Genomic DNA, 23,925 nt, shown 5'->3' with positions numbered 1-23,925 from the left:
CAAAGAGGTGCAGCCCTGAATCCACTTCAAGCAGCTCCACGGAATGGCCAAGCGCAAGAGGGAGACGGAGGAGATTGTCTCTGCTGATGGAGCAAACGAGTATAAGAGAATTGAGCCTGCAGGAGACCCCAGTATCTCACTTCAGATCATCACTGGATCTTATGAACGAGTTCTGCATGGAATCACAGCCACCATTTCTGATAGCCCGTCACAGGGCTCGACTTCCCCTTCGGTACAATTTGCAGACACCTTCTTGTTTAATGCACATGCTTCCGCCATCCGCTGTCTGGCGCTCTCTTCTATTTCACAACCATCGTCAACCCAAACTCCAAGCATTCTCCTGGCTAGTGGTGGCACAGATGAGCGTGTCAATGTCTATAGCCTATCGGCAGTTCCACCGCATGAGGACGAGAAGATGGCTCCTATGCCGTCTCTAGGCGGCAACAAGATCTCAGAGAATCCACGGAATCGAGAATTAGGATCGTTGATGCATCACTCTTCAAGCATCACATCTCTACACTTCCCAACCCGATCAAAATTGTTGTCCGCTGCAGAAGACAACACCATCACGATTTCGAGAATCAACGACTTATCAGTCATCTCAACCATCAAAGCGCCCCACCCGAAGGTACAGGGTAGACCAAGTGGTGACACTGCTCCCCCCGGTGCTGCTCCAGTGGGTGTTAACGACTTTGCCATCCATTCTAGCATGAAGCTTATGCTGAGCGTGGGCAAAGGCGAGAGATGCATGAGGCTGTGGAACCTGATCACAGGGAAGAAAGCTGGAGTCCTCAACTTTGCCCGAGAAACGCTGCAGAGCGTACAAGAAGGGAAGTATAGCAGTGGAGAAGGAAGGAGGATAGCGTGGAACCCCCATGGGGAAGAGTTTGCTGTTGCTTTCGAAAGAGGAGTAGTCGTGTTTGGGGCAGACTCGAAACCTAAGAGCAGGATACTCCCGCGGCCGTTGACGAAGCTACACCAGATGCGATATCTGACCATTGCAGACAACGAAGGCTGTGAGACGGTGGTTCTCGTCGTCTCTACGGAAAGTGGGAAGTTACTATTCTATTCTACTGACCAAACGAGCAAGGAAGAGAAGGGTGCGCCAGGGGTGTCTCCTTTGCCGGACAGTCTCTGTCTTGCACAATTAGATGGCAGAAATCATGGTTTCTCCGGACGCATCAAAGATTTTGAGATTTTATCTATGCCATTGTCAGCCGGCACATGGTCCGGGCTTCTGGCCGTGACAGCCGGGAGCGATGGATCCATTCGGATATGGATGATGCGCTCCAGAAACTTCTTCTCGGCGAAAGAGAAGGCCAAGGATGTGACCACAGCTATCCCTGTTGGAAATCTCATTGGCACCTATGAGACCGGCAGCCGCATCACTTGCCTGAAGGCTTTCGTAATGGTCAACCGAGAAGACGATGAAGGACTGTCTGAATTTGAGGGTTTGACAGATGCAGCAAGCGTCGATGACTCTAGTGACGATGATAGCCGGCAATAACAATAATGGCCTTGTTCTTTGTGTGGCCCCTGGTAGACGGACTGTGTTCTAGGTGGTGTCCTTTGGTGCTCGCATAACATAATTTTACTCCTACACCACCTAGGTCGCGGTTAACCTAGGTCGCGGTTATCCTCGGCATGACCACAAAAGTCTCTAACTTACAGTACCCGGTCAAAAGTCTCCGTTGATCTCGTGTTTTACGCGTAAAGTGGTTTCTTTGAAATATCTATTTCTTGACCAAAACAGCTCATGACTACTTGAAATTTTATATCTAGGTAGAAATTTGATAGATAAAACTTTTTCTTATATATTATTTAATTATTAATCTACTTAGTCAAGAGTTAGTTAATGATCAAGTTATTATATTTTATTTTTAATAAAATTTGTATGACAACCCCACCAAAAAATTTCTCTAAAATTTTTGGATCTACTTTATCTCCTATCTCTCTCTTCTACATGGTATCCAGATAAAAAGTTTTTATATATAATTTATTTTTTACTATTTTAGAACAACCTAATAATATTTTTTAAATAGTTTATTACCTAGGAAAAATAGTTAGTTTGAGTTGAAAAGTATGTCTTTTGATGCAAAAGTGGGGTTGAACGGAGACTTTTGACCTAGTACTGTAGAACGAATGGGCCTGGTCACCCTCCGCTGTCCTCCGCAAGTCGGCACACCACCAAGACCCACTGCTAGCTCCTGTAAAGCTATGTAGGTTGGCAGAATGAAACACCGCTGAGTTTCACATCTACACAGATTTCAGCCATACACGACTTTCCAATGGCTTCATTCAGCGCCTATCCCCCCTTCGTTCACCACCCATCCGCGCCGCAACCTCTCGACGTTACCACCGCCCATACCATGCTAAGCACCTTCCTTCAACTCGCCAACCTCGACCCGGCCTACCGCCCTGACAGCATCCTCTCCGAACGTGGCCCGGAATCAAACTCGTCTGCTGGAAACCCGAATCTAACCCTCCATCACCTAAACCGCATCAAGCTCGGCCTTGAGGGCGTCAACCTTGGCGTTGAGGATCTAGAAGCCGGCGGCTTCGGCAATCGAAGGGCCACCGGGGATAGAGATAGCGGGGCGAAGAAGCGCAAATGGCAGAATCGAGATTCAGACGTTCCGCCGCCAGTCAGGGCCGGCAGTGCAAAAGTTGTCTCCACTGCCGATGAAGACGTCGACGCTGTTCTGACGGCGCAGCACGCGGATGCGGAACAGGCGCAGGCGGCTGCTGCTGCGACCGGCCAGGGCTGGCAGGACCGCGAGGATTTCGAACTGGCGCAGGATGATGGGGATGTGGACTTGAATAATGCGCAGAGGGATCCTGCAGCGGGGAGCGCGGATGTCGAAGGGAAGGGGGAGGAGATTATGGACTGGGACACTGGGCAGATGGTTACGATGCCAGATGAGCTAGAGGACGGAGGTAGCGCGGTGGAGGTCACAAGGCCAGGCGCGATGGTCGATGCACATCCAGAAAACCAGGAGAGGAACCAGCCCCCGATGGTGCGAGATCGACCGTTAACTGAGATGGAGAAAGAGGAGAGGAAAAGGCTCAAGAAGATCAGATCGGACAACGAGAAGAAGACAGCAACTACAAGAAAGCCGAAGGAGCGGTCGAAACTGACGTCGAAATTGGGGAATGGCAATGACAAAGCCATAGAGGCATCATTCCGTCGCAAGAAGGCGAAATAGAAGTCTCAGGCCGAGGGACAACCATGATATTAGGGCGAAATCACTGGAGGATCTCGTCACCAAATATCAGCAGCGCAGGCTCAGTCTACTCCCAATCACTTATGCCGTAACCTGCTGTGCACCGTGATGGCCTCCAGACGGCACATCGAGCATCGAAGAATACGAAACTGGAAGATACTAGACCCAATATCCACTCATATTGCTCCTCTATAAACATCTAGATGCCCAGAATCACGCTTTTAGATCTACCTACAACTCCCGATCCGCAGTCTTCAACGGCTTCTGCTCATCCACCGACTTGCTCACACTTCCCTTCTTCGCGCTCGCCCAGCCCAATGCACCCAGCCTTTCCGACAAAATCGGGTGAGAGTAGTGATAGCTTGCATACATCCAATCGGCATCCATGGTGCTCAAATTTTGGATCTGGAGCTTGATCAGCGACTTGGCGAGCTCGGTGGTGTAGCCCAGCTTCATGGCGAATTCGTCTATCGATCAGAGTGTGTCAGCCTGGTGTCTTGAAGCAGATAACTGAGGACGCTTACCAGCCTCGAATTCGAACTTGCGGCTCAAGATGTTCATCAGCAGTTTTACCACTGTGTCCATTGGTGCGAGGGCGTCGGAGAAGAGGATGAAACCAATGATGATGGGGTGTTCTTTGTGGAAACCAAAGGCTTGGTACAGGGAACGATTGTCAATGAAGATCGAGAAGAGCGCGAAGATATAGAACATGTGGAACTGTACTGGAGCGTCAGCCAAGGAAAGCGGTAAAATGGTCAGCTGCGTACCTGGGCGATGCCGAAGAGCTTTGTTGTGTGGCTTAGACTCCAATGACCCAGCTCATGACCAAGAACAGCTACTACCTCTTGCGTCTCACTTTTCTCGATCAATGTGTCATAGATGACAATGTGCTTCTTCCATGGCAAGCCGTAGAAGTACGCGTTCGAATGCGCACTCCTTTTGCTTCCGTCGATTACATACATTTCTTTGAGTGGAAAATTTAACTTCTGAGCCAGAGCCTCCACCCCAGTCTTAAGCTCACCCGGTTGCAGCGGCGAAAGCTTGTTGAAGAGAGGTAAGATGAAGATGGGATAGATGGTGATGGCGAAGAGCTGGACCGCTATGCCAAAGAGCCACAGGTAGTAGAAGAACTTGGTCCCGGTCGATTGGATGATCTTCAAAAACGCAGATAGAAGCGGCGAGCCCAGAACAACCATCAGAGCTTGTGATTTCAGCATATCCGTCACCCATAGCTTGACGGTGGACTTGTTAAAGCCGAACTTCTCCTCGAGAACAAACGTGCTATAGTAGGAGGTAGGCAGGTTCACAATGGTCGTGATGAGGTTAAACGTGAAGAAGAAGATCAGCGTATGGGAGATCTCGCCGGAGAACCGCGCTGGCGCAAAGCGACCAAGCCATAACCCAGTGACACCCCATAATCTCGGTAGGAAGTCGTAGTAGATGATTGCCGTGTTCTCCACCAAGGAGATGAAATTGGAGACAGCTCCGAACTTTGCTTTGGCACGCCCATACGCCTGGCTCTTGTCGAAGACATCTTGTGTCACTTCATCTTCAAGCGCTCGCGGCGGTTTCTTGTGTTGGAGCACTTGGTACTGGCGCAGCGACAAGAACCCTTCGAATGCGAATTGGGCGAAGGAGAAGCCGAGAATGAACCCTTTCCATGGGAAGCCTGGTCTGTCGAGGAAAGTTGCCAGGCGCTGCCTTGGGATTAGCAAGGTGTTCTGACGATACTCGTACGAGGATTGTTGCTTACTCTTGGGAAGTCCGACAGACTCTGCAAAAGGGAAGCCATGACTTCGCACAGAGGTTCTGATATGTTTTGCGAGTTGAGAGGAATAGACCTGGATTGTAGGAAAAGGACACCTACTTAATGTATGCAGGGTCTGGGGTCAGAGAGCAGAAGTATTGACCTCTCCAGCCGGCACAATACATGTTCATTACGGCCATCACTTATGAATTTCTACCACCAGCAGCTGGGTGCACGTAAACAGGCCAAACAAGCCAAGCCGTGCCCAAACTATGGCCTCCAAGTCCATCAAGTTTCGAATGACCGACCAGGCACTTCACTCCATCATCGACGATTGACGATTGCATTCAAGCATTTGGTTTTTGTGTCATTCAACTGCGCGAGCGCCTAACAGCCCAAATCGACCTCGGAAGGAAGATAAACGACTCCATTGATCTACAACACCATGTGTCGTATCTGCGGGCGCATGATCCGATGCATTTTCGACACCATGCCCTCTCGAACCCTGACTCGACCTTCGCAACGGTACTTCTACTGCCCCCCTTGTTCTCTCGACCGACCAAATCTAATCTATCTTCTTACCCACAGACTGGCCTCGAGTCCGCGCCATCTGCTCCCCTCTCTACCCCAGCGCAACCTCTCAACCACAACCACAACCACAACGTCCATTCCACTCTCGCGAACCCCGTCCTCGCCCCTCCACACCCCCCTCTCACAGCTCTTCCCGACCTCCCCACTTCTCTCGACTCGTCTAACTCTCCCCCTCTCAAATCCTGCTGCAACAGGATCAAACACAATACGCGCCTTCTCGACCTCAACCCCCTTAGCCGCGCCACGAAATACATACAACCCCTCACGCAGAGTGCAGAAACGGAGACACGGGTACTTAGCCAGATTAAAGTCGAAATCTGGGAGGAAGATACTGGCGAGGAGGAGGCTGAAGGGGAGGGCGTTTTTGAGTTGGTAAGCTGATGAAGGATGGGATTTGTGGTGGTGGAGCAGCAGCAGAGAGGAGCGTGAGGAGGATGGGGATTAGAGGAGGGATGGGTAGGCGGTATATGACTTGTTGCCGGCGTAACAATATCAGGACTCGCGGTAGCATGTATGGGTTTGCTGCTCTGATGGCCTGGATGGAGCAGAACAAGATGCCAGGGCTCTTTGCTACTTCCCCCGGCATACCTAGCTAGGCTGAGAGGCGGCCACGAGTTTTACACTCCACCTTGAACGGAAGCGTGCACAGAAGCTACTATTCCTAACGAAGTTATATATCCACAGATCACATCGCTCCACATCCGGGCAAGCTCCAGATCTCACAGGTTGCGCTGCATACACGGACTCAAATAATGTAAATTGGTTCTCTGATCCACGTTTTTGTATCTATCGCCTGCCATGCAACATGTTCCCAGACTTTCCCTAGGGAGCTCAAGGACATCAATCCTATCTCAGCCGAGTGGAGCAGCTCGAAGCCTCTCTCTCTCTCTCTCAGTCAAATCCCCATCCTTCATCCGACTCTTCTTCCACATCGCCATCATCCATTTCTTCATCACTCCGCTCCGCCAACAAGCTCTGATCAATATCATCCAGACCAGGAGCCGCCCGAGTCACCGTCCCGACAGCACCACCAGGAAGTCGAGACGTACCATTTTCTTCCACCACCTCAGTACCATCCATATCTACATCCTCTCGTTCTTCTCCGCCCTCGTCATCATCGTCATCGCCACCATGCTCCCATCTCCTCTGCAGTCCCTTCCTCCTGATAACCTGCCCCTTCCTCCCTTTGATCCCTACATCCCCACCCCACCTCTCCAACCTCTTCTTCACCCTCGCCACCACACTCATCCACATCTCCGCCTCCTCCCCAAAATCATCCTCTTCGCCATCATCCGGATTCGGTCCCAATCCACCCATGCCCCAACTGCTATTCTCATCCTCACTATCATATCCCATCGGTAGATTCTCAATGCGTGCCGCAGCCCTAAGCACGAAATTCGAGCGCTCCCGCTTCTCACGCAGCGCCGTGAAGACCTCTTTCTTCTTCATGACGAGCAGGGTTTCGGTGAGGTGGCGACGGTTCGCTTCGACGGCTAGTTGGTGTTGGGTGAGTGGCCGCGGGCGCCGGTGGCTGCCACCACTTGTTGTCGCTGCTATAGTGGTGGTGATTGTGGTGGCAGGGTTGCCGGCGGTTGGACCGGAGGCGGCTTCGCCGCGAGATGCAGCACCCTCGATGCCGTGGCTGTATTGGTGGAGTATCGGATGGGCGGAGCCCGGGGGTTGGGCTTGCATCGAGTCTGGGGTGCCGGGGTCATAAGGACCTTGGTTTTGGGCTTTGCTGGTTTTCATGAGGATTCGGCCGGAGGAAGAGGTGGTCAAGGCTGGACCAGGCACTGAATCACGGTCTTTCTTGATGCGCTTGTAGCGGCCACGGCCTGGGTGAGGGTTGACGGGCTCCCAGTCGTCTTCCAGAGAATCTGCTTGGCCGCCTAGTCGAGATGTGGCAGGGTCGGCGTTGTGCGCTGGATTGAGCACAGCAAAGCCAAGTGAGTCTCTCATGGCTGGTGAGGTGGCTCGTGGCAGAGATGCACGAGGCTCGCTATCGGACACAAGTTCATCGACAATGGTGGATTTCTTCACACGCTTCAGCATCTTGTTGTCTGGTTCGTCGTTTTCCAGAATCCGTTTCCGCTCCTGCTGCTTTTCTTCGCCAAATACAATCTCATCAGGAGGGTCCGCATTTTCCGCAGCCCCCTCTTCTTCAGTCAGCTCTTCCAATTCAGGTACCTTGATTGACATTGTGTCCTTTGGTCCCCGGATTCCAGGGCCGAATGGGTTGTTGAGGGCAGCCTCCTCCGAAAAATTGCTCTGTAAATACCACCACATCAGCCACAGGAATGCCTGGGCACGACTCTTGCTTGAAATTGTGGGCTTCATGACAAGATCGAAAAAGTCCCGTGGTGGGAAGAAGTGGAGTTCGGAGATCTTGGGTGCATACTGTGACAGAACGAAGATGAGGTTGACAGGATTGGTTCGTGGTATGGAGTGTGCTTTGATGGCTTCGATGGTCCTTGGCTCTTCGGTATCTTCAGAAGCACCTTTTAGGATCGACTTCAGTCGCGGCGCGTCTTGTAATTGCTTGTATGCGTTCTGGTCTCGGTGTGCTTGTAATGAAGGAATAGAGTGATATGTACGTAGTTGGGCTCTCATTTCGGGAAAGAAGTTGAGCGTGGTGTTCATCCTTCCAACATTGACAAGCAAGCATATCATCGCCATATTCTGCGCCGCTGTCCGATCACTAATGAGCTTGTCTTTCAGTACTTTGCTGGTCTTGCTGCTTCGTGCCATGGCATCAATGTAGATATCAGCAAAGTTGCAACCTTCTTGGCCGTCGCTCAATCGGGTGAAATATGGTGACCTGTCCTCGAAAACCAAGCGCAGAAATTCATACTGGATATCAGTCCTCCACAACGGGACACCGTCATCCTTTTTGAGATGTCGTATCTTGTTACCAGAATAGACCGAGCCAATAGTTCCATCTCCCTTCCGTCTGGTGCCTACTGTTGTAGCTTGGGTGCTTTGACGTGTTCCTGGACTGCCTGACTTCTTCTGTTTCCATCCAGGTCTTCTGTTGTAGGCTTCTGTGATCACACTGTCTTCTTCATCCTCCTCCGTGTTTACATCCTCTGGTCCCTCATGAATCCAAGCAAATGATCCTTTAGGTGGACCTCCCTTGCCTTTTCGCATCATTTTCGGTTTTCTGTTGCCTTTCTCGGTAGCGTTTGAGTCGCCGTCGTGGTCGTGGTCATGGTCATGGTCAAGGCGAGAGATGGGGCTGCTTTGGCCATTTAGCGAAGAGACTTCACGAATGCGCGACTGGTCTTCTTCACTGTCTGCGAGGTCAGGGTCTTCGATGGTTGATCCACCTGGTGAAGAGGGTGGGGCGGACGATGATGCTGCCGGTAGAGCGGCCATTGCGGGTACCTATGAAGCAATGCCAATACATACGTATTAGGTTGCGGGCCGTCCTTGAATCTTCAATGTCTGTACCGTACTATGAAAGAGTATTTTATTTCTGCACAATACCAGCCATACTACAAAGCCGGCTTAACCTCGGGTATCACGCTTACACTCAACTGTGCTTGTGAGAACACCATCCTCGAATATTGAAAGTAGCATGAGTCTTGATAGCTTTGACTTGCTTGTACCTGGAGTAGCCTGGAGTAACCTGGAGTAACCTGGAAAATCTGGAGCTTTTACTGCCTAACGGCGTTATTAGTTTCAGCCTGTTCCGAGCTTCAATGCAGCTCAAGGCAAGTAGATGCCAAGACTTGGATCTGTTTGACCATAAAGCTTATTACTACTAGTAGTACTAGTAGGGTGCAAAACATCGATCATTTCAGAAGCTCAGCATTCAGTTTTGCAAACGCTCGACCAAGTGACCCTCAAAGTGGCGCAGCACAACGCCTCACTCGGTGCCGCTAAAAAGTGTCCTTGGCGGACCCGAATAAGTAGAGGACGGCTCCGGTCAGCCAAACCTCAAGGTCGAAATTCAGACCAATTCAGCAGCATTGGCAGAATTCCTCCACACTCCTACATCCAAACTTATAGTTGCCTAAAACAACACCTTTGCCTTCTCAAAATGGCGCTCAGCAATGAATACATTGGCCGATCCCACCTAGGCACCACAAACGAAGTCATCGCTATCTGCCGTGAAAAAGGAAGGTAATTGCAACGGCTTCCCATACCCATCCAAGGGAAACCCGATCGCTTACATCAAATACGGCTACACGTCCACCGTAGGTGAGATGCGGACGCAGCGCTACATGCACGATGCATTTGGATAGATGATGAATGCCTCTAATTTCGGCGTGAAGCCCCCGAAATCTATTATGCATTCCAATGCAAAGGCCAGCCCTATATTGTTATGGAATATGTCGATGGAGAAACTGTCGGCTCATGGTTGGTTACGAGGCTCCTCGGTGGAGGAGAAGAATTGAATCTACTACCAATTAGCCAAGGCGATCATGCAACTTTTCCACGTACCTGTTCCCAGTGATTCACGTCCTGACCGAGTTGGAGGTGGATGCATTCAACATCACTTGTTTCGAGACAACGTCGCACCCAAGGACTACGATGCTATTGACGAGTTGCAGCGCCATATCAATAAGGTATCATACTCAACCGGCTCTGCTTGCCTATGCGCAGCCTCATCACTGTACTTGCGAGTTTCATAAGCTAGATGCTCCAGTTGGGAAGATCAAAAACCGAAGTTGATTTCTCTAACGAGCAACTGTGCCTTTATGACTCAGATATCACGACGGACAACTTTCTGATCACCAAGAGGGTCGGATATATATCATCGACTTCGAAGACGCAGCTTTTCTGCCGACAAGTTTCATGAGTTTTGTTCTCAACGGAAGCATGAAACCTCTAGCTCAATGAGTATCAGATAATGTGTCGCTCCCAAGACGGCCAACCAAGCTGCGATAGACCTGGTCTTTTACTTCTCTTCATATCTCCTCGAACGGTCCCACCAGCTACCGCTCACTAGTGGTAGTGCAAATCAGAGGTTGTTAGCGTACGCAGTTTTGACAGGATTGTGATGTACCGATTAACCAAGCAGCATTCAGGGACCATGGCATAAGGAACTCGAGAAATATCGGCTTTGTCCTTCCCTTGGCTACCTGAAGCCGACACTGAAAAGCCATAGCTGCGGCAGCACGAAGAGACGTGATGGAAGTTCTGTGACAAGAAAACCTACCGTGTATATCCGGGTGATAGGGGTGTGCCTCGTCTTCTTGCGATGCGATTACAACGAGCCCTGTGCCACTAGCTTCGAATATGTCTTAACGCCACCACTTAAAGTTCCTTGCGACCCTCAATGTAAGTACCATTTGGCAAGAATGCAACAACATTACAAGGGATGCTCTACAGTGGGCGACTCGCCCTGTTGTTGTTCCTTGCTACAGGCGTAGTGCCGTATGCCGAAGAAGTGATCAGACAAATTGACGGTAAGGAATGGGAAGATTATCCGCAACTGTAGCGCATTAAAGAAGACCGGGTTGTTACTAAGTTAGTATTCCTGGTGGTTTATAGATGTGAGGCCTGGCAAATGCCACAGAACAAAAGCAGTAAGTGATGTAGGAAAGGGATAAACCTGATCCGGCTGCTAAAACCCCTTTTCGTCCTAATTAGGATCAAGGGGTAGTATCCTCATGATACTAGTAACTTTCTCCCAACCAGGGACATATACTACGGGTACAGGCCTAATTTTTGTACCCCCCCCTGCTGAAAAGGTTAGTATCCGTACATAACATACTACATACAATTAGGTATAGTCGTCCACATTATGGCCTAAATAAGATTAGTCTCTAAAATCAAGTTTTTACATTCTATTAACACCTCTAACTGCTTGACATCTTGTCTGTATCTACTGAAGCAGCTTTTGTAAGATATTTAGAAGACATAATATACCATGAAGCAGTGCTTATAGCTCATCTTATCATCAAGCTCATTAGTATCTATGCAGAATTAGTAGAATGCGTACAGAGTGAGATGAGTAGCATTTGCAGGATGAGCAAAATTCGTGCAAAATAGTGACGCAATGCTGACAGGGATGCTGGCAGGTGGGTTGTGTAAAAAACATGTTTGTAAGATATTTTGACCAGGGGGGGGGTACAAAAATTAGGCCTGTACCCGTAGTATGGTGCTATTCCACATGATTAGTATTGCTCAATGGCTAATGCAAAAACAAATCCAGCATGCTAACTCAAGAACATTGTGCAAAACTGCGCACTGATTGGACACCCTGATGTTGGAATGGTGACAGCTGTTCTCAATCTTGACAAGTGACAGTTCTAAGTCCCTTGAACGGTAAAGCACGCTTGGACTAGTAGGCTGCTACTCGAATATGCTCATCAAGCACACCGTAAAGTTCGACTTGCACCCATGTCACAATCTTAATCTAGCTCTATGGTCTATTAGGGATATCTTTGCGACAGAGATGAGAAGCCCAAACGCCGCATGCGACATACGACTCTGTCAAGGTGATATAGCCTTGTTTGTAGAGCTCCTTGAACGCCAGTACCGCTGAGAAGAAATCGATACGAAGCCCACACACCTCAATCGTCGCTGACCTTGAAGCTGATCCTGTCCTCCGGCGTGGACTCAAATGGCACACCGAGCTCAAAAAGCTTAACAATGACATCGGAAAACTCCTTGAAGAAGACCTGGCTATCCTTGGCATACCTCTCAACATGTTTCTTGAATTCTTTATCCTTGATCAGTGCCATATCGGTTGGCAGCATCATCAGACTCTTCGTCGACTGATCCTCATATTGAGCCGGACCATTCCACTTCTTCCATCCCCATTTCTCATCCATCAGCAATCGGAAATATTCGTTTGTCATCACCGTAGGACTGAAGGCCCATGGACCATCATACCCAGACCTGTCAGTGTGACATCGACCTAGCGAGTGGGCCCCGGAAAGTGCGACCATTTCGCGATCATCAAAACCCATGCGGCCGAAGATGGCGCGAATGTGATTTTGATCCTTGGAGGCGTCCGGAAGTCGGCCGTCAGGTGTACAGAAGGCCACATCACGATCTTGACGGCCAGGTCGCCAAGGAATGATGGGTCCCTGCATTTCTTGTATAGCGCAAACACCAGCGAGGGTCCAAAGGTCAGAGTAGGATATCCAGGGAAATTTCGCTGCATTGTCGTTAGCATTATCGTAGGTAGTCAGCATGAGTGTGCTAACCTTTGACAGGCTCTAAAAAGTCCCGCGCGTGCTTTAAACCGGCATTGGCACCATGGTCTCCTTCCGGGGCGAATCGCATGGTTGCACCATTGCTCCCTCCAGTCTTGGTGGCAGCATCGTACGTTCCGCTGGCATGCCACGCCAGTCTAACAAGAACCGGTCCATAGCTTCCATCATCGTAGTCATCTTTGTCCACCAACAGCCTCGCGATCTCATCGTACACCTTCTGGTAGTCATCCTTAGTGGCCTTGAAAATTCCCTGAGTTTCGCCAGAGGACCCCTTAATCATGTGAACATCTTTCTTGTTGTAAAAGTAGAAGCCTGTGGCACCGGCTGCGGCGATGGCACCAGCACCAAGCAGTATATTGAGGTTCGACCTCCCTGAACCGGGTTCTGAAGCATATCCGCGGCGAGAGGACCGTGTGAATGAATTGCCCGCAGCAAGACGGAAGGATGAGCTTGATGGTCTCGTGCGTGAGACGGCGCGTGTGAAGGTTCGAGCTGCTGAAGCCATGTCTCTAGTGAGCGGACTTGTATGTACAGGGACAAAGAAAAGAGAGCAGGATGGACTGTTTCCAGACGTGCAGTGAAGAGCCACCGATATTAACTGAGTGATTGCCCGATGCCGATCCTTGCAAGGGATCATCGAAGATGCCAGAGATTTCCGCTAGTGGCATACTAAATTTAGCTTGAGATAAAAGTTGGTCCAATGAGAAAAATTGATTTCAACAAGGCTGACTAAGGGTAGGATCCGAGGCTCTGCAAGCCGCATTTCCGTCACCTGGGTCTCTGCAGATATTCCCTTGTCATACCATCACATGGACGGTGGAGATTTTCTTTGAGGTAATGCATACTACAGCTTGTCACCATGATTTCGAAAATGCAATACGTAGGAAATTCAGCATGACTAAGACAGGGGTTACAAATTCGTGCCTGCACAAGTTCTTGCAATGTCTCTACGAAAAAAACCGGCACTCAAACAGTGTGGCCATGATTAAGATACTATTGGACCTTAACTAACCATGGCCCAAGGCGCCACCTACCCACAGTTTGTTCAAGCTTGCTACTAGTAATAGTTCTTACTATCAACAGAACACATAATGGCCTGTATGTATGGTACAGCTTAAGGAGAGGCATGAAAGGTCAATTCTCTGGTAGAGAAACTCGTTATATTCAGTCCCCTAATGTGTATGAGCAAAGCATAAGTCAGTGGCAAGATATTGAAGCTTGTAGCTCTCCATTTACTACTAAGTACTATGTATGTACTAACTAGGGTGGAGAATTTGTGCCACGAGTTTCACCAAAGTTTCTGGCCCGGGCCTCGGCTTCGACCAGCCAAGAATGGGCTGACTCATATTCCTAGGGGAAAACGCCTCCACTGGAAGTACTTGAGAGAATCCAATATGTGTACCTGTCCGTTTCCGTCCCCGGAATACTTCAGAGGGGTGAACACGTTACTATCGAACGGGTTTCGATCTGCAGGACATACGGTGCCCATTTCCGGTAGTGCTCCCGAACTAAAGTATTGCCGGATGACCTCCAATGTGCAATTGGAAGGGCGATTGAAGAGTGAGCAATGTCCCACAGAATCCGCCTGGAGAACCACGGACCCAGGGAAATTTTTGGCCATCTTATGTGCATTGCGAATTGGTGTGACTGGGTCTGCAGTGTTTCCGATCCAAAGGATTGGTTTCGAGGTATTCCCGCCAAATGGACCCGTATATCGCCATTTCGATCGAACCTGCCATCCTGTGCAAATCAGCCTGAAGCTAGCCCATATTGCACCTCCTGTAGAGCTCTGAGCCTCGAGGAGTCTCAAATATTCCTTGAAATCTGGCAATGTTTGATTCGACATGTCGTCTCCATCTCCGCACATTATCGCTCTGGGAGCCTCGTTCTCGGCCAACAGCTGGGATGCAGCAGTACTATTGTCTCGGGGGCAATGGACGTCTGTCTGCAGAGCCATGAGTCTTAGTGCTTGGTCGTATTCTCCATTCCGCAATTGATCCAGCAAGAACGCTAAACCAGGAAAGTTGCGGACAGGGCTGTAAAGACTCATGAAGATGAAACGTCTGATATCGCTGTACGTGAGGATATCTGGGGTAAGAGATCCAGAGCTGTCCACAGCCACTATGGGATTCTCTTGCACCATTTGAAGGAATCCACTCAAGCTGCTTTTGATTGCTTCAGGTCCGGCTCTATCATACAGAGGGCACAGGGATCCTGCTTCAAAGCAGTATTTGTAAAACGCATCCATGACTTTGTCAGTATCCTGCAGATTTGTAGACCAACCTTGAGCCATGTAATCCGGAGCATCGACTACGCCGTCAAGAACCATTCTCTTCACTCGGTCTGGAAACATGCTTGCGAAAGTGTTTCCAAGGAATGTTCCGTAGGAGAAGCCAAGGTATTGAAGCATAGGAGTCCCGATATCGTCACGTTCTTTGCCCACCAATGGCGACTGGGCTGGGACGCTTTCCGAGGCCAATCCCGTTTCAGCCGCTGAAATTGTTTTGTGATGATGCTCATGAATTCGCTCGACAATCTCCAGGATGTCCCGGGCAACGGATGCACTGCCCATATAATCTCCTATCTCCGCGTCGGCGCACATTTTTCCGAATGCTTTGGCTCTGGCCCACTGTAAGCCTATGGCTCGATTTCCACTGTCCAAGTTTCCTTCTTCATGGATTTTAATGTTCCACAAATCGCGGGTGAGGGGACTGGGAAAGCAGCTTGCGTCTGGTCCAGAATGTAGGACACCTCTAGGGTCAAAAGAGACAATGTCAAAGTGCTTCGAGTCACTGTCGACTGCCCACTGCAAGGAGGTCCCAGCGCTCAGTAGGTGTTCAATGCCGGAACCCCCTGGGCCACCGGGATTTGTGATGACTGCTCCGCCATATGTGGTATTCAAGGTTGAAACTCTGGCAGGAAGTTTGATGATTGCTAGAGCAACAGTTTGATTGTACCTTGATGCTTCAGGAGCTTGCCAGTCCAACGGTACCAGAAGTCGGGCACACCGAAAACTTTCAAAGCAGGTGTGGTAGGTCAACTCTTTCGATGGCTCGACGTCAGACCATCTAAAGGTTGAACGTCCCGCCACTGAGTTATAAAAATGGTCTGGAAGAGGCAAGATGGCAAAGCACGTTGGTATCACAAGTAGTATGACCGCGAAAATTTGCTCGATCGGAGCCATGTTCTAGGGCACGAAATTCAATGGGAAATGGACACTGGTTGATCAATGTGATAGGACACTGTCCTTATAGTCAACAAGGACACATCCTTCTAGTGTGACGGTATTGGAGCCTTTTATATGTGGGGAGGCTTTTGGGGATCTCGGCAACTGTTTTGTCTTTTAGAAACAAGTGAAATACTGTCTTGTAATTTTTGCCCTAAGTACTGCCCATTGCAAAAGTGTTGCAAATCCTTGGCGCATGCTACGGAATTGCTGCTAGAGCTGTTCATAGGGAGTACTGAATTTGTGGATATCAAGTAGAATGATAAGAAATCTATAACATTCAGTAGCTATAGATCTATTGATTATAGGTAAATATCTGAATCAAGGTCAACCCGAGTATATGATGCCGATTGGTACCTCGCTGCTATTAACTAACCCATGTTTAACGATACCTATGCCCACTCATGCAGGATATCTTGAGCTTCAGATCGACAACTACATGCGCCGCTGGAACATGAGTCCGACCATTGACTTATAACAAGGGAATTAAAAAGCATAAACTGCCACGAGACATATGATTCGCGAAGAAGCTGAGCATTCCCTGCCACCCACACCCTACACAGTGTGATTGGTGACATCGGCGAGCAATCAAGCAGACTGGTTGGATATGGAACTCATCTCTCAGCAGCTCGAGTACCCATTATTGGACTGCTTCTGCGCGTTATACTAGCTCCAAGTTCTGATGGACGCATCTCGAAGGAACAAGAAGAGAGAGAAGAACGACCGAAGAATGGACGTACGCAATGTGCAGAGCCTTCTCACGTCCCGCCAAGAAAAATTATCAGGTCTTCAGTCTTGGGATCATCCACTTTCATATCAATCATAACCTACCAGAGAGAATAGCTCCTCTCGTAACTGGCCCTCTCGTCTCCATTTCTTTCATCCAAATAGCATCAACTACATCAACATGACAGAGCTACCGCTCAAAGGGCTGCACCTTGACAGGTTGGGCATATGAGTACCGAAGGTCATCAGCGCTGCCGTGATCATGATGGTGATGTGGGAAAAGCTCAAAAATAATATCAGATCTGTTGGGTAGTAGGTAGAACAGGGTCCAGCATCACGGCTTGTTGGAGGGCACCACGGCTCCAGAACCGTCAATGCTGTGGTAGTTGTAATACTGTAACTAATTATCTAAACACGAAGTTCAGATGGTATGGTTTTGGAGGCGTCATGTCCCAACAGTGTTTTGCCACTTGGAAATAGGTTTCACGGAGCTGTCTTACCTACACGTGGTGTTATTCACCTCCCATGTGATTCTTCCGCGAGTCTTCCCACATAAAATCGTTGATCAAATTAGAGAGAAATAAGGTCTAGCCTGACTACTACTAGTAAACGGCAAATTCTACTCACTCTAGAGTTGATACCCATATGTCACCGCTGTGTCCCCCAGTTCAGTCCGCTCATAATCTGTCAAACCCATATCAATCGATCTGGCTCTTTGTTTGTTCTGAACCCAAACCGAGATGAAGTATACCGTACAGCTAGCCGCGGATAGACAGATGAAGCCAATACAGATAGCATATCCAGGCCTGTATAACGGCGCATCCCTCTGCAGGAAAGCGAATGTTGCGATGATGCCGCCAATGTTGCCAAATCCAATCTGCCACGCACTGCCGACGGACCTTCTGTGGTGACCTCCGATGTTTAAATTGAACCAACAAACTATCACAGGCATGGCGGAGTAAACACCAGATGTCACAAGGAATAGTGCCGCATATCTCAAGTCGAGGTTTCGGGACCCTGTCAGCAGTATCGCAAACCCGGCAATGCCAATGGCAATAGGAACCAAAGTGAAGAGAAACCGATGTCTCATCCTGTCTGAAGCCCAGGCAACCAACATTGAGAATCCGAAGGCAGCGGCCCACGGTGGCACAGAGTGGAGCTGTGTTTGTATCGGAGAATATCCGTAGGTTCGGATAATGCTTGGTGCAAAGTACGCATATCCGTATGCCTTTAGTAAAACGTTAGCAGTGACCGAAGTCTGTCGGATTGAAACCATACCGGAACAATCAAACCAAAATACATGAAGCCACCCACAATGATCTTGTAATCCTTGAAGACATTGACAACATCTTTAAAGGTAATGGCACGATCGAGCCCGGACTTGCCCTGATCAACTTCCAATCTAGCTTTCACATATGCCCTTTCGTCTTCTTTCAGCCATTTCGCATCTTCTGGGAAATCTGGCAGTAGAAACCAGAAGAAAATGGCAGTGACACAAGTTAGAAGGCCTTCAAGAATGAAGATCCATCTCCAGCCACGATAGCCGCGCAGTCCGTCCATATTCCCAATTGCACTGGCAAGGAGTCCCCCAAAAGCCCCAGCAAGGGATGTGGAGCTGAAGAAGAAGGAATACCGTTTTTGTGCTTCAGCTCGCTTGTACCACATTCCTATAAGGTAGAAACAACCTGCGACCAACGTTAGCATCCATGTCTCCGTCTCGTCTGACTGCATTGAAGCACGCTCCCGCCCAGTCTTGGCAGGAGGTGAAGAGAGATCGAACCAACCTGGAAACATTCCGGTTTCGGTAAGTCCCAAGAAGAACCGCGTGGCAAGCAGACCACTGTAATTTTGAACCAAGCCTTGACAGGTGGTAACGAGGCCAAAACCAAACATGCAGATGGACACTAATTAAGTTAGTGTTAGCAAACCAGTAATAGAGTTGTGCGCCACAAACGAGACGTCTCATCACGCATGGATTTGGGCATCCAACTAACACCACACGTGCGGCTTGAGCTTCTTCAAGATGATATTGGAAGGTATCTCAAACAGAATATATGGCACAAAGAAGATGGTTAAAGCTGTGTTGTATTGCGTTGAGCCAGGGGCGATGCCTAGGTCTTCTCGAAGACCGAAGATGATGGCATTTGCGATGTTTGTCCTGCCAATCAATTTTGCATCAGCAATGTTGTTTTGAAGATATATAGCCCTTGTCCCCGGGATCTCGGGGATCTCACCGGTCCAAGAATGCAAAGAAGTACAGGATGCTCAGACAAGGTATCAATCGTAGATCGATCTTGGTCATTAGGCGTCTCTCAGTGGTGTGGCTTGGTACGATGAGCTGCTCATCTTCATACTCGTGGGACCGAAGGGGGTCTCGAGTGTAGAAATTGCCATCCGGATGGCCGCGCCCGCTGCCAGAATCAGGGCTCGATGAATTGTGCCTTTTCTTATCTATTAAATGGTTACGGCGGAGTTGGTTGAAGGCAGCCATTTGAACTTACGCTCGGGTAAAAAGCGCATCTTGTCGGAGAATAAACGAATGGCCTGTAGCTGAGGACCTCCGGACTATCTAATCCTTCAGTTCTGACCTATGGGTATAAGTGCTGCCGTTATAGATGAGAGGATAGTGGTTGCAAGAAAGAGAACAGCGACACGAGCAATCCCGAAAAGAATATTTGCAGAATTTGGGTGAATGTGACCCTGATTAGTCGCATCTACCTATGCATTGTGGTTGACATGCAGCTACAACTCATGCAGGAGCTTAGCATCATCTCTGCACGCCAGGTATTGTGATTAGAAATTGGGTTCGTATTAATGACCAGGACCCCGGAACAGGACCCGGAGCAGGACTCGGAACAGGACTCGGAATAGGACCAGGGCAGAAGAGTACCAACAGGGTAAGAGACGGATGGCGTTAGCCGGGCCGAAGGGCCGGGGATGACTTGCACAGTACTAGTAACTACTACGGAGTAGTAGTGAGTACTACCTAGTATTAGTACTTGGTATCCAATGTCCTAACCAGCCTTGTATTAGAAGTTGAGCTTGTCCAGAAAAGTCGTAACTTAACGTAACTTACCTGTACAGTACTACGTAGTTGGTATCAAAGTTCAGATGTCACCCTGACACCCATCATCTTCTCGGAGTTTTTCATTTTCACTTTTGCCTTCGCAACATTCCACCATTGGCGGCAACTAGACAAAGGCTCAACTACCAGAAATCTGACTGTCGTATTTGCCCTACAACCAGTTTCATCCTGAAGTGAACCTGTTCGTCACTGCTCTGGGAGTAGTCCAGGACAACTCATCTGAGAACATTGACGGCGCTCTTTTATCAAAGGCAGTTAATGCAGATGCAAGGATGGAGATAATCACCATGGCTGAGCTTCTATAACCACATTGATCCCGCCTACCCCGTCTCATAACTTGTAATTCTTGCCAGCTGTGCCTCTTGAGTAACGCACTTCTTCCAAAGCACACTTATCAGAGCATCCTCCACTTTGCCTGTAGCACATTGCACATATCTTCCTTGACAACTCCTCTCCACCGGACTGTGGGTCTTCCGAAAGAGCAAGCCTGAATATTATACGGGGCGCGCACTTGCTGCAACCTTGATCCTGGCCCACGGTGGCGTACATCGAACGGACAAGAAAGGAAGTGTTCCGCTCCTATTACAGCAGCAAGAGGATGGATTCTTCGTCTCATCAGCCTTTTTCAGCGGCAAAGACCCCTGTCGTCTCTAATGATCTAACAAGCGCATTCAGCTATCGGTTCGACGAAGACGGCCAACCAAAGGTCTATTTCCGTAAGGAGCCCGACCTCACCAGCGATCCGAATCAAACATGGGTGGCATTCGACACCTGCAAGACCAAATTCGTTAATTACACTCCGGAGAAGATGTCCGACGTCCTCGAGACCACATCGCCTCAAGAGGAGAATGACGATGAAGCCGATCTCCCAAGCGCAAAGCGGCAGAAGAGACAACCGACAGCCCAAGGCAAAGCTGGAAAGGTCTCCTCGATGTCGATTGGATTCCGCGTGGATAAGCCAGTGCAAACCAAGCTTTCTGATCACGAGTGGATGATGATCTTCGAAGAGTGTCATCCATCGGTGCTGTTGATCATCAGAACCCTGAATCACCGCTTCCATAAATTGCTTGAAGGGAAAACCATCTGGCGACGGGCTCGAATAAAACTTCATGGCAAGGACATGCCAGACCCACCAGGAGATATGACCGAACAGAGATATGCACATCTCCTCTATGGTCAAGGCTGCGATTTCCGAAAGTCTAAGTGCGGGAGCACCATAACCAAGAAGGTATACTGGCCATTTTTGTTGCGGATGTGTGATGCCTGCTTCCGGCGGAAGACCGAAAAGGTTCGTTGTGCTTGCGCAGCTCCTCATTCTTGTGTGCAGAGCTGACGTTCACTTCTCTAGGACAAAGACATACGAAAATCCATGTTCCTACCGACAGGAGACAACAGCCTCGGCGATCTGATACCTGCGGGAATGACAAGCTCCGGAAAGTATATGCGTACTCGTCGTTCTAACGGTGCCTACTGGGAAGATTCTACGCGGGCAGTGTATCTCAGATCAGATGTAGAAGCGCTCTTGTCTGAGCGTCAAGATATGGCCCAAGCCGGTATCCTCAGCACCGAGTACCTCGACTGGAAGGCCGAGAAGGTTGTACAGGCTCAGGCATTGATGGCTCAGTGCACACGTATTGAAGATTTTCAGAAGCAATTTTTAGCAGATCAACCACGATACCGGGAGGCTCGTGCAGATTTTTTTATTGCTCAGGCTTCCAGTCTCGAACCACCAATGAGCAAGGATGTAATGGAGAAGATGATGGCTTTCAAGATGTCGCTGGATTCCAATCATGAGCCGACATTAAGATCCTGGAACGATCTGAAGAATAAACTTCTACCCCATCGTGCGGCCGCCAAAGAACTGCTTGACCGTGTGCATCAAAATGAAGAATTCCGCCGACATGGCGTAAGGTCATCAGCCATTCAAAACTTCAGTCAACTACACACCTTGAGATCCCGTTCATCCTCCCCAAAAGTGTTCCAATCAGAGCAGACTTTCGTGATCAGCCTCGGCCAAAAGGAACTTAGCGGCTGTAAAGACCGAGCAGTCACAGATGCTGACCTGGTGTTACTGGTCTTGAAGGGCGTGTTTGACGCATACCAACGACTGCCGGCAGCGGAAAGACCTCGAGGCACAAACATCGATTTATCGCAAGGAACATACACATTGACCCTGGATGATGCAAGAATGATAGTCCAGGAGGTTATTGAGCCGGAGGTTCAAAGCTGGAACAATAGTGTACGCTCGCGTGAGACTCTGCAAAGATTTAAATGTTTTGGCTGTGTGCGGAAAGACTGCACCACTCGCTACAATTTTGATGGACTTTTTCGGCATATTCATGAAAAGCATGCAATACTAGTTGCAGACGGGGAAGACTTCCATAAGCTATACCGACCTTTCGATAATACACTTCACGATATTCAATTTCCATGGTACACCGTGGAATGGCCAAAGAACCTACCGATTGCTGCTTCCCATCAGGAAGTCAGCAAAGAGAAGAAGTGGCTGGCTGATGCGGACGTGGACTATGTAACAGCGGCACTTCCAGAGACAGTACCTGCATTCGCCAACCGTGAACCATTCGACAACCCGAAGATCAACCCGTTCGACCTTACAGGCAATCTGGCCTACGCAGCGACCAAACTTCAACCCACAATTCTGCCCGTCAATTGCCAAATGCGGATAACTCTGCAATACGCTCTGGACCGTTACACCGTCTCTCCTGACACTCCGAAGCCAACTCTAGCAGACTTCATCGCGTGCCTCCCAACCCTCCAAACCGCAAACGAAGAATTCAACCTCTTCTTCTGCTGCGGCGTCTGCAAACACCACCCAGACATACCCCAATCCGCCATCCACACCCGGCCCGACCCGTTATTCAAACTACAAGAGCACTTCCAAAAGACACACAGCACCACCCACGAGTGGACGACGTCGTTCATGGACCTCCCCTCTGACACAGAGCTTGCGCGCCACCTGCAGGAGGCAGACGAACAATTGAGGAAGGAGAAACGTGCCGCGGAGGAGAGGGAGGCGAGTCTGGTCAAGAATCCGAGGAAGAAGAAGGACCCGATGGTCAGGGCGGTGTTGCAGAGGCCCGAGGCGGGGAGGGTTTTTGCCGAGCTGTTTCCTAGAGTGGGAGAGTTGACAGGGTGAGAGAGGGAGGAATTGCTGTTTTTGTGGATCTTGGCTTTTTTTTCGGGGATTGGTAGCATGAATACGGCTTTATAGTCACGCAGTCAGGATATCACCCGCTTTGCGTCCTGAAGACCCGGAGGCCGGTGCCGCCATCGATGGCTTGTTTGCGGGCGTGATGTTGGACGTTGTAGGTACCCTGTTCACCTTCTTAGCAGGTGCTCCCCTGCACTTTTTGCTTCTTGCTTGGAGATGGGTTATTGTCGCTCTCGCTCGCTTCGGCCGAGGTGTCGGATGGGGCGGTGACGATGACGCGTTGGCCTTTGCCGGTGGATGGTGGTGATGGGGCCGCATAGGTGAGAGCCAGCTGCTTTGGTGTGGCAACTTTCTTCGAAGCTTCGGGCTCGGACCTTCTTGCGCTTGGGTATGGTCTTGTTACCCAGAAGGGCACTTCGTACTCCTACTAATAATCCAATCAGGAATACATAACGTTGCATCCTGTACTCACAGCGGCCATCAGGTTCCAGAATGTCATCTCACATGAGAAAACTTCTTTTCAGTGCTTTCAATCATGCGGATACGCAACCGGCGTGCTCTCCATTGCATTTGATACTCATCTTGGAATCTAGTCTGACTCTTCCCTCTTCCTGTGCTCAGAAGTGTTAGAATACTGGAGTGTACATGGGTAGTATCTAGTTTTTAGGCTTTAAATATGAGTCGATGTCTGCTCTTTTCACTTCTATAAAGTTGTTGTTGGTTAGAGCGACCTTTAATGGTGTTATATCTCTAAAGTATAGGGGATCTATTTTAGTGTCTCCTCTTCTTACTTCTTAAGTAGTCTAAGTGCTAGAGATTAGCTAATTGATCGAGCTTGGTGGTGCTTTTATTAGCGAGATGATAAATGCTGTATGACTACCAGTAGCCAGAATAGCTGGCACAAGGATCTTACGCGAAATGTCGCTCAGTGATGCAAAACGCGTAGTAAATGATACCAAACAGCCTTTCACAAAGTCTAACA

General features: G+C 49.3%; 8 protein-coding genes across 8 annotated transcripts; 3 read left to right on the top strand and 5 right to left on the bottom strand.

Moving 5' to 3' along the window:
- Positions 1 to 43: 43 nt before the first annotated feature.
- EPUS_00194 (uncharacterized protein) lies at positions 44 to 1,507 on the top strand (the record flags this gene model as incomplete). The annotated part of the gene is made up of 1 exon (XM_007789223.1): positions 44 to 1,507. The coding sequence occupies one exon, from the start codon at positions 44 to 46 to the stop codon at positions 1,505 to 1,507; it is 1,464 nt and encodes a 487-aa protein (XP_007787413.1).
- A 781-nt stretch (positions 1,508 to 2,288) lies between these two features.
- On the top strand, positions 2,289 to 3,206 carry EPUS_00193 (uncharacterized protein; the record flags this gene model as incomplete). The annotated part of the gene is made up of 1 exon (XM_007789222.1): positions 2,289 to 3,206. One exon carries the CDS (start codon positions 2,289 to 2,291, stop codon positions 3,204 to 3,206), a length of 918 nt encoding a protein of 305 aa, XP_007787412.1.
- A 249-nt stretch (positions 3,207 to 3,455) lies between these two features.
- On the bottom strand, positions 3,456 to 5,016 carry EPUS_00192 (uncharacterized protein; the record flags this gene model as incomplete). The annotated part of the gene is made up of 4 exons (XM_007789221.1): positions 3,456 to 3,691; positions 3,749 to 3,941; positions 3,992 to 4,921; positions 4,978 to 5,016. The coding sequence occupies 4 exons, from the start codon at positions 5,014 to 5,016 to the stop codon at positions 3,456 to 3,458; spliced, it is 1,398 nt and encodes a 465-aa protein (XP_007787411.1).
- A 1,437-nt stretch (positions 5,017 to 6,453) lies between these two features.
- EPUS_00191 (uncharacterized protein) lies at positions 6,454 to 8,937 on the bottom strand (the record flags this gene model as incomplete). Its single annotated transcript, XM_007789220.1, has 1 exon — positions 6,454 to 8,937. One exon carries the CDS (start codon positions 8,935 to 8,937, stop codon positions 6,454 to 6,456), a length of 2,484 nt encoding a protein of 827 aa, XP_007787410.1.
- Positions 8,938 to 12,086: 3,149 nt separating this feature from the next.
- EPUS_00190 (Cytochrome c peroxidase) lies at positions 12,087 to 13,239 on the bottom strand (the record flags this gene model as incomplete). The annotated part of the gene is made up of 2 exons (XM_007789219.1): positions 12,087 to 12,676; positions 12,726 to 13,239. 2 exons carry the CDS (start codon positions 13,237 to 13,239, stop codon positions 12,087 to 12,089), a joined length of 1,104 nt encoding a protein of 367 aa, XP_007787409.1.
- Positions 13,240 to 14,076: 837 nt separating this feature from the next.
- Positions 14,077 to 15,918, bottom strand: EPUS_00189 (uncharacterized protein; the record flags this gene model as incomplete). The annotated part of the gene is made up of 1 exon (XM_007789218.1): positions 14,077 to 15,918. One exon carries the CDS (start codon positions 15,916 to 15,918, stop codon positions 14,077 to 14,079), a length of 1,842 nt encoding a protein of 613 aa, XP_007787408.1.
- A 1,396-nt stretch (positions 15,919 to 17,314) lies between these two features.
- EPUS_00188 (uncharacterized protein) lies at positions 17,315 to 19,177 on the bottom strand (the record flags this gene model as incomplete). Its single annotated transcript, XM_007789217.1, has 4 exons — positions 17,315 to 17,914; positions 17,965 to 18,590; positions 18,681 to 18,844; positions 18,921 to 19,177. The coding sequence occupies 4 exons, from the start codon at positions 19,175 to 19,177 to the stop codon at positions 17,315 to 17,317; spliced, it is 1,647 nt and encodes a 548-aa protein (XP_007787407.1).
- A 1,192-nt stretch (positions 19,178 to 20,369) lies between these two features.
- Positions 20,370 to 23,250, top strand: EPUS_00187 (uncharacterized protein; the record flags this gene model as incomplete). Its single annotated transcript, XM_007789216.1, has 3 exons — positions 20,370 to 21,059; positions 21,120 to 22,924; positions 23,004 to 23,250. The coding sequence occupies 3 exons, from the start codon at positions 20,370 to 20,372 to the stop codon at positions 23,248 to 23,250; spliced, it is 2,742 nt and encodes a 913-aa protein (XP_007787406.1).
- Positions 23,251 to 23,925: the final 675 nt, after the last annotated feature.

The sequence above is a fragment of the Endocarpon pusillum genome (assembly GCF_000464535.1).
Source record: "Endocarpon pusillum Z07020 unplaced genomic scaffold C734253, whole genome shotgun sequence".
NCBI lineage: Eukaryota > Fungi > Ascomycota > Eurotiomycetes > Verrucariales > Verrucariaceae > Endocarpon > Endocarpon pusillum.
This window is presented reverse-complemented; position numbering and strand designations above follow the sequence as displayed.